General features: G+C 36.0%; 1 protein-coding gene across 2 annotated transcripts in view; it reads left to right on the forward strand.

The window, feature by feature from the left end:
* The window catches only part of LOC140822943 (mannosylglycoprotein endo-beta-mannosidase), a 17,575-nt gene extending 1,289 nt beyond the window's left edge, over window positions 1-16,286 (forward strand). For both annotated transcript variants that reach the window (XM_073183954.1, XM_073183955.1), the window contains exons 4-12: window positions 2,027-2,254; window positions 3,225-3,283; window positions 4,527-4,575; window positions 5,156-5,386; window positions 12,269-12,438; window positions 12,521-12,725; window positions 13,806-14,474; window positions 14,555-14,782; window positions 15,297-16,286. In XM_073183954.1, the coding sequence (XP_073040055.1) occupies window positions 2,027-2,254; window positions 3,225-3,283; window positions 4,527-4,575; window positions 5,156-5,386; window positions 12,269-12,438; window positions 12,521-12,725; window positions 13,806-14,474; window positions 14,555-14,782; window positions 15,297-16,088 (2,631 nt within the window). In that variant the 3' untranslated portion in view covers window positions 16,089-16,286. The remainder of the gene's footprint in view (window positions 1-2,026; window positions 2,255-3,224; window positions 3,284-4,526; window positions 4,576-5,155; window positions 5,387-12,268; window positions 12,439-12,520; window positions 12,726-13,805; window positions 14,475-14,554; window positions 14,783-15,296) is intronic.
* The last annotated feature ends 2,924 nt before the right edge of the window (window positions 16,287-19,210 follow it).

The following is a 19,210-nucleotide window of genomic DNA, read 5'->3' on the forward strand; positions in this document are numbered from 1 at the left end:
CCTGAAACTAAGCAAGGACGATTTTTGCATTTTTGAAGTCAAGATCATTAATGTGAATTTAAATGAACTAAATTATTGAAACTGATGGAAACATTAGAGGAATTCCAGCGGTGGTTCTTTTGATGCAAAAGTGAATGTTAATTTTTTTTTTCGGTTACTATAGAGGGAGAAAATCTTGACGTAAACAAGCATTTACGGTGATAAGATATCATGTAATTTATTTTTTATTTTTGAAATTTTGTCTTATGAGTATCATATCATCCTTCACCTTAATATATCTTCACTCAATTCAGTGAACTTCTTCCTTATGGACATAGTACTACTATGACTCTTTGATCCTAACTTGTAACTACTTAATCATTGTTTTGACTTTAGTCAAGGATTTGCCCACCAATTCTGAAACATGTACCTTGTAACAACTTAATATATTTGTCGCTCTGCATTAAATTCAGCAACTCTTCAACAATTTTGTAAATTTCCAAATGAGTGCTTTTTTCATCAAGGCGTATTGATGAATTCCCCAGTTTTTATTGCAGCTCTTCACTTGTCCCATGGTGAATACCAAATGGTCTATTAGTGAACCTGCTACTATTGCCCCAATTAATGAAATATGTCAATGAAGTTATTTCTTCTTAGTTAACACTCTCACCCTCAACTCTTTATCATTTTCTCATTACAAACAATCTAATTATGTATTTTTAGAAAATAATAATGGGGTTTGCTTGGAAAATGAAGGTTGCAGGCTTGAATAGTTGAAATTTGAAACCCAAACGCTATGATGCATGGATGCTTCCGAACATGGCGACTTATCATGTTGGATATTTCTTGAATAAAATATGTGATAAATATTCCTTGGAGTATTTGAATCAAAATGAATTTGAAATAACATATAGCATGGCTCGCCTCGTTTTGTCCGTGTCGGAGCATAAGGTACCTTTAGAACATTGAGGTTTTAATTAAAATAGCTTGATGCATGAAAAAGAAAAGATACAAAATTTGTTTTGGTATGAATTATAATCATTTCTAAATTGCATATTCATTCTTGATAACTTATATCTGAAATAATTGCTAAAATATTTGGTGAAGGACATTGTGTCGATAAAAGTTATGAATCTAAACCAATAAAGTTCTCATTTATTATTAGCCAATTATATTTCGGTTTCATGATGTTGGTACTTATAATAAGGTATTTGATAGCGTTATCTTATTATGTAATATTCGCACTTACATGCAAATATAGATGACATGCAGATTAAAAAGCATATTAAAAATAGATTTACGTACATATACACTTGTGTATATCCGTTTTTGTGTATTATCGTTTGTGTGTCGTCATATCTATGTTGATGCACCATAGTTCGAAGGTAATACTAAGCTTTGTTTCAAGATCATTCCCGAATCCACTCCCAACATTTAGTCTAAGTAACCTATGTTGTTTTGCCTCCTATTTCAATTCTTTTTCTTGATTGTACATTTTATGCAAAGACTTCGCACAAGTATGATCATTTGGTTCTATAATTATACACACTTACAAACATGCATATAAAAGTTCCACGTGATCTTCTCTGAAAAAAGGAGAAGTTAACATTTCTACTGCAAAAAAACCATGATCCTAAATTTCAAATATTTGTATTTCTTTGAATAACTTTAAATATTATTAGTGGCATATATTCAAGTTTTGTGTTGGATTCGTAAACTATTGATTACTATCTAATTCTTAAGATCATAGATGAAGCTATGACTGTGTAGGTGATAGTAATTTTTCTCACTTGCATGGTATTTCGCTTAATACTTTCACATACATACTATCTGGCTAGAGTGGATAATGGCTATTTTCTGGTGCTGTTCGTGTTTGTGTAGTAGGTTGATCGAGAGAGAAAAACAGAGTTTATTGTGTGGCCATTAACTTATCCCAACTAAATCATTTGTTTACAATTTCTAAACGTTTGCTTAGTGGAGGTTTAAAGTTGCTCAATCCCATGCCACTGACTCTTTTCTAATTTTTCATCTCACAAATTGATTTCAGTCAACCAATCAACACGTGGACCTAAATTTCCGCGCGATAAATTACTCAGCCGATGTGTATTTAAATGGGCACAAAGAGGTCCTGCCGAAGGGAATGTTTCGCAGACATTGTATTGATGTAACGGACATGCTTAATCTGGATGGTAAAAATCTACTGGCTGTGCTGCTTTACCCTCCTGACAATCCTGGAAAAATTCCTCCTGAAGGTGGTCAAGGTGGTGATCATGAGGTACAATGTGATTTGATCGCAAACATTTTCTGAGGTACTTTGTGGTTCAATTGGAAATAAAAGTCTTCATTCAAAGCAGTATGATGAGATAAGATATTCTGTTGACAATCTTTCCCACTACATTTATATTTACTAACCTAAAATTTCCTTTGGAAATACTTTACAAAATATACATGTCTGTGCTGAGAGAAACAATTATTACCCTTAAAAATCGGAAATTAGTTCATTGTTAATTCTTGGAAGTTTTCAATGACAAAATGACTGAAACTGCTATGAACATTTAGATGGTTGAATCTTTTCACGTTAGGATTTAAAACCTTCACATTAGTAGCATATGCGAAAACCTTGACATCAGTACAGTATGCTAAAGCTGATTGAGAATTTGCATCTTGTACAATTTTTTTAAATATTTACTTAATGTTGGGTAAGGTCTTAACTAATTACTTATGCAACGATACCATGGAATAAATCTCGGTACTAATGACACATTGAAATTATTACAATGATGTAAATTTAAACTCAGAAGTGATAATTCTTATTTTGGATTGTAATTACTCAATAGACAGTTTGCGTAAAATCATATTAGTGAATTATTTTTATCCTCTTGTCTCAAGTGTTTCTTTAATGAGATATCTAATTTTTCTAAAATCCCATCTGCACAAGAGTAGGCATATGTTGTTTTAAAGACCATTCAAAGGTTATGACGTGCAAGCTGAGTTATTTGTACTTGTTTGCATATTCATGAGATGCTTTAAATAAATTGATTTGATTTTTGACAACTAAATGGTTAGCAGAAAACAAGTTATTAACTAAGTTTTTTGCTGTTGGTTGCTCCCTCATGACACAAAGTGATGATCATAATCCAGTTTATGCAATCTTTAATGAGCTATCAAAATGATTCGAGGTTATGCAATCTTTAATGGGCTATCAGAATGGTGTCTAAATATAATATTTCTTTTGTGAATGCTAGATTGGGAAAGATGTTGCGGCACAATATGTTGAGGGTTGGGATTGGATGACTCCCATACGGTAAACTTCATTATTTTCATAATGTACACTGGGTCAAATGAAAAGGTCATCATGGAATCCAGTATTTCTCTTTATTTTTAACTCATCCATGAAGGAAAACCATTTTTATGCAACAACAAGCCGAACCAAACCTGAAATGTTGATACTGGACATCACTCATACCGACTACAGTTGATGGAAGAGTTATTCAGTTGGACACTGGGAGCAGCTGTGTCCATCAAACAAGAAAATATCAAATACATTTCTAATTTTTCATATTGTTTTGGTTCACACCCCCACTTATTCCCCCCTTCACTATTAAATTTGTGGCTTGGCAACTATTTAGAAGTATCATTTTTTTGTTTAGATTTTAGTCGAGCAATGAGTTCACTGTGTTAAACTGAACCAGTTTACTGTGAAGATTTTTTACCTGATGCTTTCCCTGTTTTCTTTGGTGAAAAGTACTTGATGCAAAAAAAAAAAAAAAACTGGTTAGTTCTTGTTTGTCTTTCCCAAAAGCTTCGCTTCAACACTTCGTTTGCCAACATTCTTCTCTGCTAGTGATGTTGCTTGAAACTTCTTTTTTGTTCGCTGGATTATTCTTTCCTTCAATTTTTTGAAGGGCTGTAAATACTGCAATGCTGTACATAACCCAAGCAGTTGCCTTTTTGGCTGCCTTTTTTTAGCTATTGATTTTGGTGATGATTTTAAAAGTTGGTGGTATTGTGGTGATTTGGATTTGACTCACAGTTACTGTTTTTGAGGACTTAAATAAGTCTTACTGTACATAGAAAGTGGAAATTTTTTGAAAGAGTCAATGTGATTGATTCTTTTTCTCTATTTTTTTTATGTGCCAAAGACGTTTTTTTTTGGTTGAGATACCTAAGTTCATGAGGAGATATATCTCATCAAAATAATAGTGTAACTAAAGATTCCTAATTAAGTCTTTTTATTTTTAAAAGCTAATTAAGTCTATTTAAATCTCAATGATACATTATTTCATACTGTTAGCGTATTGAAAATTTTGGTACCGTTACTATACCGTACCGAAAATTTCGGTAATTTTGGTATTTTTCGATACGGTGACCTCGGTATAACGAAAATTCCAGTATTTTTTCTCAACCCTACTTCATTGAATGGAAATATCAATTCTGATGACTGATCCAGACGATAATAATTATTAAGCTATTATTTTTTTCTACCTATGACTCTCTTTACATTCAAATGCCATGACATTGTTTTATTTTTTGGTTAATAATTTCAGGGACAGGAACACTGGCATCTGGGACGAGGTTTCTCTTTCTATTACTGGGGTAAGTTGCTCTCCAGGGTTTTGAATTCTTCCTCCTGCTGTACAGTCATAGGTATCTGTGTTTGCTTTTTTTCTTGGTCTGTAAACTTCATCCAGTTATTTGTTTGACATATTTTACATTAATTATGAAAAAGAAATGATCTAAGAATCTGTTACTATTATTAAGAATCTTTCTAAAATAGACAAAAAATGGTTTCAAGGTGATTTTTTTTAAAAAAAATTATAATTTCAAATTGCAGTGTAGCCCCTGATTAATTTTTACAATTATGATATGACCCTTATTTGAATATACTCATTTCAAATTGCAGCATGACCCTTCATTAACTTTTATAATTATTATATTACCCTATTGGAACATAATCCAAATTAATCATAAAAAAAATTGTACGAGTATGCAACGCGTGCGCCTAGTGCATTGTTCTTTTATGAAGTTGAATGGTGGTCTTAAAACCAAAAACTTTCCTACATTAGCAAGCATTAACTAAATTCCTAAATGAATGATTACTCTAAACCTGCAAGTCTGATAAGTCTAGTTTTCATGTTTCCTGATTCTTTACTTCTGTCCTTACCCTTCCATGCAGCCAGTGAAAATCATAGATCCCCACTTAGTCTCTTCATTCTTCGACAACTATAAGAGGGCATACCTTCATTGTACATTGGGGTTGGTGAATAAAAGCAACTTCATTGCTGGGTGTTCTCTTAATATCCAAGTGGGAATTGACCTTGATGGTGATATATGTGTAGTTGAGCACCTTCAATCTGAACACCTGTATATACCTGCTGGAACCCATGTAGTGCACACATTGCCAGAGGTCGGTTTTCTAAGCTCCCTTTGTAACATGTTTGCCATGAACATTTGTACTTTTCTTTTGGTTGTTCAAGCTCTTTCATGTTTGTGATTCTCTCTCTCTCTCTCTCTTCTTTTTTCTCTTATGTAATTCCGTAGTCATCGAAAGGAAATAAGGAGCTCATCTGGGCACAAGGCACAGCCAAGAGCTGCTTTTGCGCCTAGTACCCTAGACGTGCACCTTGGGGCGTAATGCACACATCTTGTTGTGCCTTAGAGCTTAGGGTTTCTTACTTTAAATATACTCTAAAGAATATTTGTTTGGTATCTGATATAATTTTCTTGGTACGTCATTTTTAAAACATTATTAGTTATTGATCTTTATCGTTGCGAGGAGCACGCTTCGACTTGCATTTTGAGAATGCAAGACACACTTACTGCTTAATGTGTTTGATGTTTTGATGACTATGCTTGATTATATTAGTGTAGAACTGTCGGTTACAATATCTCCCAGTCTCCGGCGACGGCCGTCGGCCGTAGGAGACACCTATTTTCATTCTTCTTTAGTTTTTTCGATGCTCATTCCAGATTTCCGCGACAATATATTTCCAATTCAGTAATGCGCCGTTCACTCCAATGGATGCAATCTTTCAACGCCGTACGAGCCGTTAACTAGGGTTTCGGTCTTCGGCAGTGGTTTTCGGTTCGATCTGCTCGGTTTTTTCTCGTTTTTTCAAAATTCCGATCTCATAATCAGCCCGCATATCTTTTGAATGGCAAGGAGAGAGCTTTATCATAATGCGAAGGCATTAGAGGTTAGAATAGAACAAAAACTATTTCTTTTGTCAATGGGTAAGAGGGGAGATTCTATTTGCTTGACGGAAAGAACTCGGAATGCGAGTTATATGCTGGAAATTGGTCGGGATAGTGCTTTCTGGCTGAGGAAAATTATGGGGGAATATATCTCCAACCCCAAATCACATAGTACTTTCAACAGAATTCGAAGGGGGGAAGTAATTATATCAGTGCAAAAATTTGTCAACACACGAGGAAGCTATATTGAAGTCTCCAAAACTGAGAGGGCTGGTAAAAAACAGAGAATTGTAATACCAAGTGGAAGGTATGAGAAAGGCTGGAAATGTATTGCGTTTTTTGTAGGGAAAATTCTGAACAACGGCATGCGGGAAGGAGAAAGTTATACGAAGGGCAATCTAAAACATCGACGATCTGTGTTCGGTGGTAAGATTAGTCCAAACACTATAGGATCAGGGAATGTTGATGCACGTAAAGAATTCAGACAATGTTTGAACAAAGACTGGAATAAAGCACTGATTGTAACGAAAGATTGCGTTAATATTTCCTGGGAAATGGTAACATTATCCCTTGGTAAGGCGGTTGACATGAAGATTGAGATTTTCCCTTTCAAGGCTAATCAGGCATTGTGGTGGCCAGCTAGGAGAGAGGACTTTGAATTTTATTTGAAACTTGGCAAGTGTTTCTTCGAAAAGGGTATTTCCCTGTGTTTTCAACAGGGGAGGAATGACATTAACACTAACGACGAAGTTTACGAATGCTGCAACAGTTGGATCAGGATTGTGGGACTACCTTGGGATATGTGGACAACTGAAATGCTTCAAATTGTGGGGGATACGTGCGGTGGATTGTTGGATATTAGCCATGATACCATCTTCTTAAAGGACTTGAAAGCTGCTAAAATCAAAGTGGTGGGATTAGAAGGGGGTTTCATTAACAGCTCTTTGACAATTTATTCACCACGTGGGTCCTTGAATGTGCGCATTTACGTCGACTCGGTTAACATTTCTGCATATAAAGTTTACGAGAAAAGATCCTATGCACAGGTTCTAAAGGAAGGTACTCGAGGATTAGCGGGATGGAACAGCGTTAAAAGACCTATTGAAGTAGCAAATGACCACGGGATTCAATTAGAAGCAGAAAAGATTGAGGTGGTCACAATAGGGCAAGAACATAATACCTCCGACGGGGAAAAGGAATGGCAAAATGGTACTGGACAACAGGCTTCTTTGAGTGAGGTGGAGAAATTAAATCATCACCAATTGAATTATAGCAACACAAAGATTATTCAAGGGATGGAAGTGTTTCTCGGTAAAGATCAGCAAGGGTTCAACAAATCCAGTTTCGATGGAAAAAAAGGGATCTCAGGGGTGGGATCAGCACCAGTGCGAGGGAGTAAACATATCAAGATTCTCAAAAGGCTTAATCCGAAAGTAATGGATGATTTCAACAAGGGAGTAATACAGACACTGACAAACAAAGAGAATGACCATAAATGCAGGACACACAGCACAGAGGATTTCAGTACACAAGATAAGGGTTTTGATGTTGTTTATTCCAGAAGAAAAGCAAAGAAAGATATGGACTGCTCTGATACACATTACGATACAACAATAAAGATCAAGGAAGGATGGTTGGACCATGATTCTTTGCGGGACGAACAAGATGCCACATGGGAGGACAAGGACTTTCAAATGAATCACAGTAGCGGATCTGAAGATGATAGCGAATTTAACAACATGGGTACTCATATGTCAATCAGTTCTGATTCAACGACACACACTGGGTTGGGGTTGGAGGACATGGGAGATCTCTTTGCATCACCTTCAGCTAAGGTACATAACAAAAACATTTCTTTGCATTCTAAATCTTCCGATAATCCAATTCCTACATCAGTTTTCTCTTTCGATAATATTTATGGGGTGGGGAGGGATTTTAAGAGTGATAGAGTTTTAGTGGTTGGTGATAAGTCGGGTTTGTCAGGCGGTAACATCCACGAGGTTGACAGGAATGGTGGTGGGACGATGACATTGTCCGATAATGATGGAGTGTTTGACTGTTTGGATATTATGGGAATTAAAAAGTTGGAGCTAGGGGATCGTTTGAAGACAGAGGGAAGTTGTGCATCGGGTGACAATGTTTTAAGATGAAAATTTTGTCTTGGAACATAAGAGGTGGTGGGTCCGCAACGAGAAGAGCTTTCATTCGAGAAATGTTAAGAAAGGAAAAACCAGATCTGACTATTTTACAAGAAACTAAAAAAGAATTGATTGATAGGAGATTTATAGCAAGCGTGTGGAAAGCAAGGTTTGTTGATTGGGTTTATTTACCTTCCATTGGATCATCAGGGGGTATTTTGGTTATGTGGGATCCTAGAGTTGTGTCCGTAGCGGATAATATGATTGGGGAATTTTCAGTCTCGGTATGCATAAACAAGAACAGTGACTTAGACAGTTGGTGGTTTACAGCAGTATATGGACCAAATACACCAAAACTTCGATACAAATTATGGGATGAATTGGCTGGTTTGAGAGTTCTGTGTGGGGAAAGGTGGTGTTTGGGAGGGGATTTCAATGTTGTGAGGTATTTGACAGAGAAATTTAATAGCCACACACAAACTACAAGCATGGCTGGGTTTGACATGTTGATTCAGGAGTTGGAATTATGTGATCCTCCTCTAACAAATGCAAAATTTACTTGGTCAAATTTGAGGTCTACACCGATTTGTAGTAGGTTAGACAGATTCTTGTTCTTGCGTGGATGGGCCGATCTATATCCTTATCACAAACAATCTGTTTTGCCTCGCATTACTTCTGATCACTACCCGATTGTGCTGGAAACACAGAAGCTGAAATGGGGGCCTACTCCATTCAGATTTGAGAATATGTGGTTGCAACATAAAGATTTCAAAGGTAAATTTGCTTGCTGGTGGAATAGTAATCAAGCTCAAGGGTGGGAAGGCTATAAATTCATGAAGAAATTAAAGTCTATTAAGGAAGAAATTAAATTTTGGAATGCTGAAGAGTTCGGACAGATTGACATGAATGAAGCTGATCTGCGTAATAAATTACGACATTGGATGAATTGGAGAGTGAGGGGAGGATTAATGAGGAAGGGGTGGCCGAAAGATTAGGGAAAAAATGTGAGTTGGAAGAGTTGGTGTGTCAACGTAACCGTATGTTTCATCAAAAAGCGAAAGTCACTTGGCTAAAAGAGGGAGATCGTAACACAAAATTCTTCCACTCCTTACTCAACCACAGGAAAAATAAGGCAATGATTAGTAAATTGGAGTTGGATGATGGAGGGGTTGTAGAGGATGAGGCTCTAATTGTCACGCACATTGTTGATTATTTCAAAGGTTTGTACAGCAAAAGACCCGTGAATAGATTTGGAATTGAAGGAGTGGTATGGGGATCTATTGATGATGATATGAGAGATGAGATAGAACAACCTTTCACCGAAGATGAGGTTAAGAAGGCGGTGTTCGATTGTGATACATGCAAAGCACCGGGGCCCGACGGATACACTTTCGCACTGTACCAAAATTGCTGGGATACAGTAAAGGTAGATTTAATGAGGGTCTTCGCAGAATTTTTCGAAGAGGGGGTTGTTAATGGGTTGACCAATGAAACATACATATGCTTGATACCAAAGAAGAATGACTCTTTAAAGGTCAAAGATTTTAGACCCATCAGTCTCACAACTAGTTTATACAAGATCATTGCTAAAGTTTTGGCCAGAAGGATGAAAAATGTCTTACACCAAACACTTTCAGAAAACCAAAACGCATTCATTGAGGGAAAGCAGATATTGGATTGTTGTTTAATTGCAAATGAGTTGGTGGAAGAAGGGAGGAAGAAAAATAAAAAAGCCTGGGTTTTGAAAATTGATTTTGAGAAAGCTTATGACAATGTTGAATGGGATTTTATGGATTTTGTGTTACAAAAAAAGGGTTTCGGGGAGAGATGGAGAAGTTGGATGAAAGGATGTGTGTCTAATGTTTCATTTTCGGTTATGATCAACGGGAGACCGAGGGGGAAATTTAAAGGGTACCGAGGCCTTAGACAGGGTGATCCGTTATCACCTTTTTTGTTCAATATGGTGGTCGATGTTTTGGGTAGATTGGTTGACAAAGCAAAAGAAGGAAACTTCATAAGGGGTTTCGAAGTGGGCCGAGATAGAGTGGAAGTTTCACACATACAGTTTGCGGATGATACATTGTTCTTTGTAAGGTCGGAGGAACACCTTAGCTTTTTGGTTAGAGTTTTGAATTCTTTCTGTGATATGTCAGGATTGAGGATTAATTGGGATAAGAGTGCTTTATTGGGTTTAAATCAAGAGGCAGTGAAGGAGATAGATATAGCAAGAGGGATTGGTTGTGGTAGGGAAGAATGGCCAATAAAATACTTGGGAGTCCCTCTAGGGGGTAACCCACTACAAGTTTCGTTCTGGCAGCGGATCATGATTAAGATTTCTAGGAAGTTGGCATCTTGGAAAAAGGCATTCCTGTCCAAAGGTGCTAGACTGACCTTGATTGGGGGCGGTTTTGACTGCCCTACCGATATATTTTTTGTCACTATTCAAGATACCAAAAGGAGTGGCGGCGGAGATGGAAAAAGTTATGAGAAATTTTTTGTGGGATGGGAATGATGGAGAATCACATTGTCACATGGTTAGATGGAAAAAAGTTTGCCGACCGAAGGATAGAGGAGGATTAGGAATTGGGAATTTATGCTTGAGAAACAAGTCCTTATTGGGGAAATGGTGGTGGAGATTCAATGTTGAAGATGACACACTTTGGAAAAGAATAATTAAGAGTAAGTATGGCCTACAAGAGAATGGGTGGGATGCGGGATTGGCCAAGAATGTGACTTTTAGATGTCCGTGGAAGTTTATTTCAGCCTCATACCCGACTTATCACCGGCTAACTAAATTAGTGGTTCGGGGGGGGAATAAAATAAGGTTTTGGGAGGATATTTGGTTGGGGGAATCATCTTTTCAGGTTTTATTTAACTCTTTATTTCAGCTTTCTTTGGCCCATAATCATTCTATCTCTCATTTTGTTTCGGTGGATCCTACATCACCCAATATAGCTTGGGACTTGCATTTCCGTAGATCTCTTCGCGAGGAGGAGATCACTCAGCTTTCAGCTCTTTTACTCACTTTAGAGGGTGTGAGATTGGTGGAAGGAGTCGATGATTTTAAAATTTGGGAGGGGGATTCGTCGGGGATATTCACTGTCAAATCTTTTTTCAATTCTTTTTTCACAGGTTCCAATGCTCCAATTCGATTCAAGTTTCACAATGTTATTTGGAAAACTCCAATTCCGTCTAAGATTCAGATATTCTCTTGGACTGCTATCCTATCAAAATTACCGACAGCCGACGTCTTGCAAAAGAGATTACCTAGTTGTTCACTTTCTCCAAACTGGTGTGTGTTGTGTCAACAGCATGAGGAAACCATTGATCATTTGTTTGTGCATTGCAATTTCATTTACTCTTTATGGGCTAGGGCCTTGAAAGAATTGCAATTGGTTTGGGTTTTGCCAAAGACAACACAAGATTTGTTTCAATCTGATTTGGGTTCAAAACTTGGCAAAAGAGGTAAAATTTTCTGGAAGGTGGTGACTCATGGTATGTGTTGGGCGGTTTGGCTGGAGAGAAACAGAAGGATTTTCCAAGACGTGGAGGAAACAAAAGAAGACTGCTGGGGGAAAATCAAGATCATAACGGCTAATTGGATCCGAGTGGATAAGAATTTTGAAGGATTGTCTATTTCTGATATTTTGAGAGACTGGTTTTATGTGTATTGTTAGTTATTTACCTTGAGATTGTTAGTGGATTTCTTATCCACTTTATGTACTTTGCAAATTAATATTATTAATAAAATTTTGTTTCTTATCAAAAAAAAAGAAAGATACACTTACTGTTCATGATCTACAATTTTATTAGTGTTGAATAATAGATTTTATAGCAAGATGCCAAGACACACTTACTGCTTGACGCTTTTGATTCTTGTTCCCATGTATTTGTGTGTCTCAAGATTTCTGTTCATATTTATAGAAGTCCTATGATTGGTTATTTATCATCTGCAGTTATTCTTCTACAAACCTAATCTATGGTGGCCCAATGGGATGGGAAAGCAAGCCCTTTACAATGTAGAAATAACTGTCGATGTGGAAAGTTTTGGAGAGTCTGATTCTTGGAGCCATCATTTTGGGTTCCGTAAGATTGAGAGTCACATAGATACTGCAACTGGTGGAAGGTATTATCAATTTCCGGGTTGATGCCACTGAAAGTTAATTCATATAAAACCATGTAATGTGTTTACCTTTATTTTTCTACAGGCTCTTTAAGGTCAATGACGAACCAATTTTCATTCGTGGGGGTAATTGGATATTGTCAGATGGATTACTTCGTCTTTCAAAGAGACGCTATAAAACTGACATCAAATTTCATGCTGAAATGAACTTTAATATGATGCGCTGTTGGGGCGGTGGACTTGCTGAAAGACCCGAATTTTATCATTATTGTGACATTTATGGTCTTCTGGTTAGATATCTTCCTCCTCTCTCTCTCTCTCTCTCAAAATGTCTAATATCTGTTGTGTATATATGAATTTCATCTCTCTCTCTCTCTGTCTCTCTCTCTCTGTGTGTGTGTGTGTGAGCATTAAAGATGACACGTTATTTAGTTTAACTAATTTTAGTATAAATTCATCAATGCTTATTTAATCTACTTAAATACTAAAATTCATCAATGCTTATGTCATCTACTAAAAACTATAATTGGGAAATAATTTGTATGAATGAAGCTTTTGGGGTACACACCACAGTAAATTCAAATATGAAAAGAAAATAAGGAAAAACCCCTATTTCACCCCTTATATTTTCCTGAAACATTTAAGAAAGAATGCTGAAAGTGACAATCTAATCAATTACTTCAAATAAGTAAATATACGTTCAAAACAAATCTAACCAATATTTGAAAAGGACTCTTTTAGTTATATGGTATTGTTTAAATTAAGAGAAGTGAAATTAAATGACTTTAGACTGGCAATAAAGAAAAAAAATTAGATCTGTCAACAATATTACACTACAAAATCTCGTATTTCAGTAAAACACATATCTTGAAGTGCTATCATACATTCAAGGGAAAACCTTATTGAGTACAAATAAGGTGTCGGAGAGGATGAGCGTTAGGTGGCCTAACAATGGTATCAGGTGGGTCCTATTGTGCTGGGTTATGGTCAACCAACAAGGGTGGTGGTGACTAGTGAGTGGTGGGATGCGGAAGCAGTGGATTGGAAGGGGCAAAAGAGAAGTGGATTTTACTTCGTGTATTTTCTATTCATCAGGGAATGGATGTAGTATTTCGTGAAATCTCAAATTTTGATTTAAGACACTCGCATAGATTCTTTCGAAAAAGTGGATATGTACCAATAAACATCGACCATGAATCCTCTCAGTTTTGTGCCTGTGTAAATAAACTTGAATTAGTTGCTTTTAAGAAGTAATTGTGGATTGTTCAAAGGTAGTGGCTGTCTCTAGAATTTCATAGGTCAAGTTGGTTGGTCAGATCGACTTGTGAATTGAAGATAGTCACTTTGATATTTTAGCCACAATTTTGTAGGTTTGGCAAGAGTTCTGGATAACTGGGGATTGTGATGGACGTGGGATTCCAGTGTCAAATCCAGATGGTCCTTTGGACCATGACCTCTTTTTGTTATGTGCTAGGGACACTGTCAAACTTCTAAGAAATCATCCTAGTCTTGCTTTGTGGGTTGGAGGTAATGAGCAAGTCCCACCAGATGACATTAATACAGCTTTGACAAAGGATCTACAGCTCCATCCCTATTTTGAAAGTTCTACCGACTTGAAATTTTCAAAAGAAGACATCCACCCTGTTTCTAAAGATCCAAGTGAATATCTTGACGGCACACGAATTTACATCCAAGGATCTATGTGGGATGGCTTTGCTAATGGAAAGGGAGATTTTACTGATGGGCCATACGAAATTCAGAATCCAGAGAACTTTTTTAAAGATGATTTTTACAACTATGGTTTCAATCCTGAGGTTGGTTCTGTAGGGATGCCTGTGGCAGCTACTATCAGAGCTACTCTACCTCTGGAGGGATGGCAGATTCCTTTGTTCAATAAATTAGATAATGGCTACGTTCAAGAAATACCAAATCCTATATGGGACTATCATAAGTACATTCCGTACTCAAAACCAGGGCTGGTTCATGATCAGATTTTATTGTATGGAACACCAACAGATCTTGATGACTTCTGTCTTAAGGTATATACTGCAATGCTTTGAAATTTCTGAATTTATTGAACTGTTTCTTTGTTCACTTCAAATCAAACATCCTATTTCAGGCGCAACTGGTTAATTATATTCAATACAGAGCTCTCTTAGAGGGCTGGACCTCGCGTATGTGGAGCAAATACACAGGTGTTTTGATTTGGAAAACTCAAAATCCATGGACGGGTCTTAGGGGACAGTTTTATGATCATCTCCATGAGCAAACGGCAGGGTTCTATGGTTGTCGTTGTGCTGCAGAACCAATCCATGTCCAGCTAAATCTGGCAACAAATTATCTGGAGGTTAATATGATTTTTTTTTTGAAAACAATATACCTCTTTATTCTACAGTTTTTTTTTGAGCTCTAAACGCAACTTTATATATCAAAATAATTTCCTCATCAATTTGCAGTTTAAGAAAAAAATTATATTTCAGTTCTTCGTCATGAAACATCAAGTGCTCAAGATTTTAAACTACTGCATAAGATTGATCCAAAATCCGATCAGTTTTGCGGAAGTGATAATTTACTTCATCGCATTATTATCTGCCTGATGATTGTTAAGATTTTTTTTTACTTCATCAAATAGAATCTTTTAAGGAATAGAATTGTTTTAAAAATTTTAATGCAGGATAATGTAAATGATAATGATTCAATATATATTCAATTCAAATATATTTTTGTGAACGCTGTGAAGAATTTTTTGGCAGACTAGTTTGCATACCCACTAATACTCACTCCCTCGACTACCTGTTTTCCTTTTCATACCTACAAGTTACTTGTTGTGCACATCGAAATAAAATATCCGGTTATTACAGGTGGTCAATACCACATCGAAAGAACTATCTGATGTTGCTATAGAATCCTCAGTTTGGGATCTGGAAGGAGCATGCCTCTACTACGAAGTCTTAGAAAAGCTCACTATTCCATCGAAAAAAACAGTTTCCATTTCTGAGTTGAAGTATCCCAAGTCTGACAATCCAGAGCCTGTTTATTTTCTTCTTCTTAAACTGTATAAAAGAGAAGACTATAGGCTATTATCCAGGAATTTTTATTGGTTACATTTGACAGGCGGTGATTACAAGCTCTTGGAACCATACAAAAAAAATAAAGTTTCCCTCAAAATCACTTCCATGACTTATATAAGAGGCTCCAGCTATGAAGTCAGAATGCATGTAGAGAACACATCAAAAAAACCAGACTCCAGAACTCTACTCCACAACAATGTACTTGAAATACATAGAAACGGAGATTCTGATATGCAATCAGAAGGTGTGCGCTGTGTGCCTGAAAGAGAACATGAGCGTGGTTTACTTGGGAAGGTATGGCAATACTTCTCAACAAACAGAAGTGGTATGAAAGTTACTGAGATCAATGGGGCTGGGATTGGGGTGGCATTTTTCCTTCATTTCTCTGTCCATGCTTCAAATAAAGATAACAAAGAAGGTGAAGATACCCGAATATTGCCTGTTCATTACTCGGATAACTATTTCTCTCTAGTACCGGGCGAGGTAATGGCAATAACCCTGAACTTTGAGGTCCCACCAGGCGTTACCCCCCGAATTACACTTCATGGTTGGAACTATGAAGGTGGGGATGTTGTTCTCTAATTGCTGATAAGCACTTCATTGCTCTCCTATGAATGCTGTTTCAAGGTAATTTGTGTTATGTGTTTACAAACTGTAACCTCTGCAAGTTAGTATACGTGTGTACTGATCTATCAAGTTACAATTGCATGGGTACCTTGTCTGTGTAACTTTATATGTGAGAGTAAATATTAGCTGCAGGCACTCCAGCTGAGATTTTCTCCGACGATTGTAGCCTTCTGTTACTGTCCTTTGATATTCTTTATTTTGCTTCTAATTGTGCACTTGTCTTTCTCCTTACCCTTTTCGCCCATTCCCTTGCAACCACGGCTTCAAAACGTTTTAAACATCCTGGTATTGGCTTTCTGTACTTGCTAAGTTTAAGCCCAACTCGCTAAACCTGCTCAGCTAACAAACTGATGATATGCTTTCTCACGAGGTATTCAAAATCATTCCACAAACAAAAACTGGAACATAAAATTATGTGTGCTCATATGCAGCAGTTTAGTTTCGAAGAACAGTCGATTTATTTATTGGATTAGCTACGGAGAGTTAACAGTGTGGCAACAGTGTGGCGAAGTATACGAGGGATGATGTTCCTGAATAATGTCTGTCTGTGTCTCAAATATAAATCCTCAAGAGCCTTACGCATTATATATGGAGGAATACATGAAATCGTCCCTATACTTTAAGCTTCTATCAGGTCAAGTCCCTCAATTTATTCCGTGTGTTAATTTAGTCCTCAAATTTGTTAAGTTGTCCAGATGACGTTCCTGATGTTAACTTTCCCTTCAATTTTTAGTGGATTGAACATATTTGAAAGACTACATTAGCACACAAGTAAATTTGAGGGACTGAAACGATAATAAGACCAAAATGTAGGGACAATTCTATGTATCTTCCCGGTGTTTTAGTTTGGCCAGCTAAAAACACTTGACTCTAGCGTGTTCGATCTGTCGAGTATTAATGGGGAAATTAACGTTGGGGACTGGGAAATTAACTTCATATTTGAGGGACTTTATCCAGTGACCATCAAATAAATTCACATTCTGTCAGCACAAATAAAGGGTTGATAGTAAGGGATCAATAAATTCAAGTCATGGGTCGATGAGGCCAAAGTTTTGGAATTTGGATACAGAATTGAAATGGATTTTTCAAGAAAATAAACAATAAGGTCTCAAAACTTGGCAATATTCTTGTGGGTTATTTCATGCATGACTCAGTGTTGCCCCAAATTATAAGTTACCAAGGACCCTCCAGAGAAGAGTATTTATTACTCCCATCTCCTGCATTGTAGTGTTGGAGTATTTGTCCATAAATTAAAGAAAATTTGTGGGTTTATTTTTATTTGTTTATTTAATGGATTTTTGGGACAATTTTTGGATATCTATGGTTTTGTGATTTTATTCTTTAACTTTGTAGGCCTATTTCGAGTCAAATTTAATTTAAAACATCAGAACCATAATGTGAATTGGTGATTCACGATATAACTTTGACCAGCCTCAGAAAATGCGAACCTCAATGCCACTATACTCCGCATGAATGGGGGCAATCGATCCAAATCTTTTGCTAACCTGATGTTGGCACAAGGTTCTCTCCTCCATCTGCCAAAGAAATTTGAGTGTGTCTCATGTGAGACCGTCTCACGAATCTTAATCTGTTAGACGAGTCAACCTTATAGATATTCACAATAAATAAAAAGTAATACTTTTTCATGGATTACCCAAATAAGAGATCCGTCTCACAAATGCGACCCGTGAAACCGTCTCACAGAAGTTTTTGCCATAGAAATTTTAGACGATAATATCCGATAATTTTCAGCAGAAAGATCTAGTTATCTCCCTACTTTGATCCAACTATCAACATATTCTCTCAAGATTAGCTAAAACTCCCGCGAATAATAAACAATATTTTTTGTATTTTTTATAAGAAAAACTATTCATTTTATTCTTTCGTTGAAAGGCCAAAAATTATTACAACACGATTTAATAATAATTTTAATGTTCGAAAAGTGGGTTGATTTAACAAAGTCAATAAAATAAAATGTGAAAAATTATAATTTATGATGATTTTTTAGACATAAAATCAATAATATATTTGACCAAATCTAATGTATAAGTTGAATATTGATGTTTCATAAATTTATTTTTTTCCTAAAGAAATAAAAAAAACATCTAACAAAGTCAATAACATATTTTGATATTTTTTTATTGAAATATCAAAAAAAAAAATCTCATTTTTTCTTTTTTTTTATATCATATTTATTCATTTGTTAGACAATTTACTATCATTTACATGATTTTGGGCAAAAGTTAATCGCTTCAACGGTTAAGTTATACTGAGAATTCATGACTTAGAGATATCTTATCTGCAATAAACACACACTTGTTGCATTCTCTTCTGTCATATATGATTACATTAATCACAAACAGAATCAGAGTATTTAATATCTTCTACTATAATAACATAAAACGTAGGCTTTAAATTTAAAAAAAGGAAAAAAAATAAAAGTTTCACAGCACAAAATACATAAACAAATATGTCAGAAATTGGGTTATCAAGTCGGACCATCATGGCATTTCATATTTGGAATAAAAGATTAGTGATTTATACAAAAGATCCCATTTTTACGAAACATATTTTTTCAAGATTTTATTGGAGACGTGAAAGTTGTCCAAGGAATAAAAAATCACACACATCAGGCACGAAGCGAAGGTTTAATTTCCACCTGTCAATCAAGATGTTGAGTATCCCTTGTAGCTTTATAAAGCTCATGAATTAACTTATTTAAAAATAATATTTATTTTAATAATATTTTACGATTTTTTCCATTTTAACATTTACTTTATCTATATATCCATACAATCTGCATAGATAAAATCCTTGAATATACAATCGGTATCATGAGGTTTGCCTCTCAACGTGATATCATGAAACTCATTAGGAAGCACACTGTATATTCTAAATTAGTTGTTGGTCGATTTAGCCGTAAAAAATAAGGATAAAACTCGCTCGAGTATGAGACTAGCATCTGTGATGTAAACATCATGTTTTATTGGTAAGGGTATGGAGATGTCCATACATACATATGAGTAATCATTTGATGATATACTGAACAACCCACCATCGGACTTTCTAAGTGATTA

The sequence above is a fragment of the Primulina eburnea genome, chromosome 2 (assembly GCF_022965805.1).
Source record: "Primulina eburnea isolate SZY01 chromosome 2, ASM2296580v1, whole genome shotgun sequence".
Taxonomy (NCBI): Eukaryota; Viridiplantae; Streptophyta; class Magnoliopsida; order Lamiales; family Gesneriaceae; genus Primulina; species Primulina eburnea.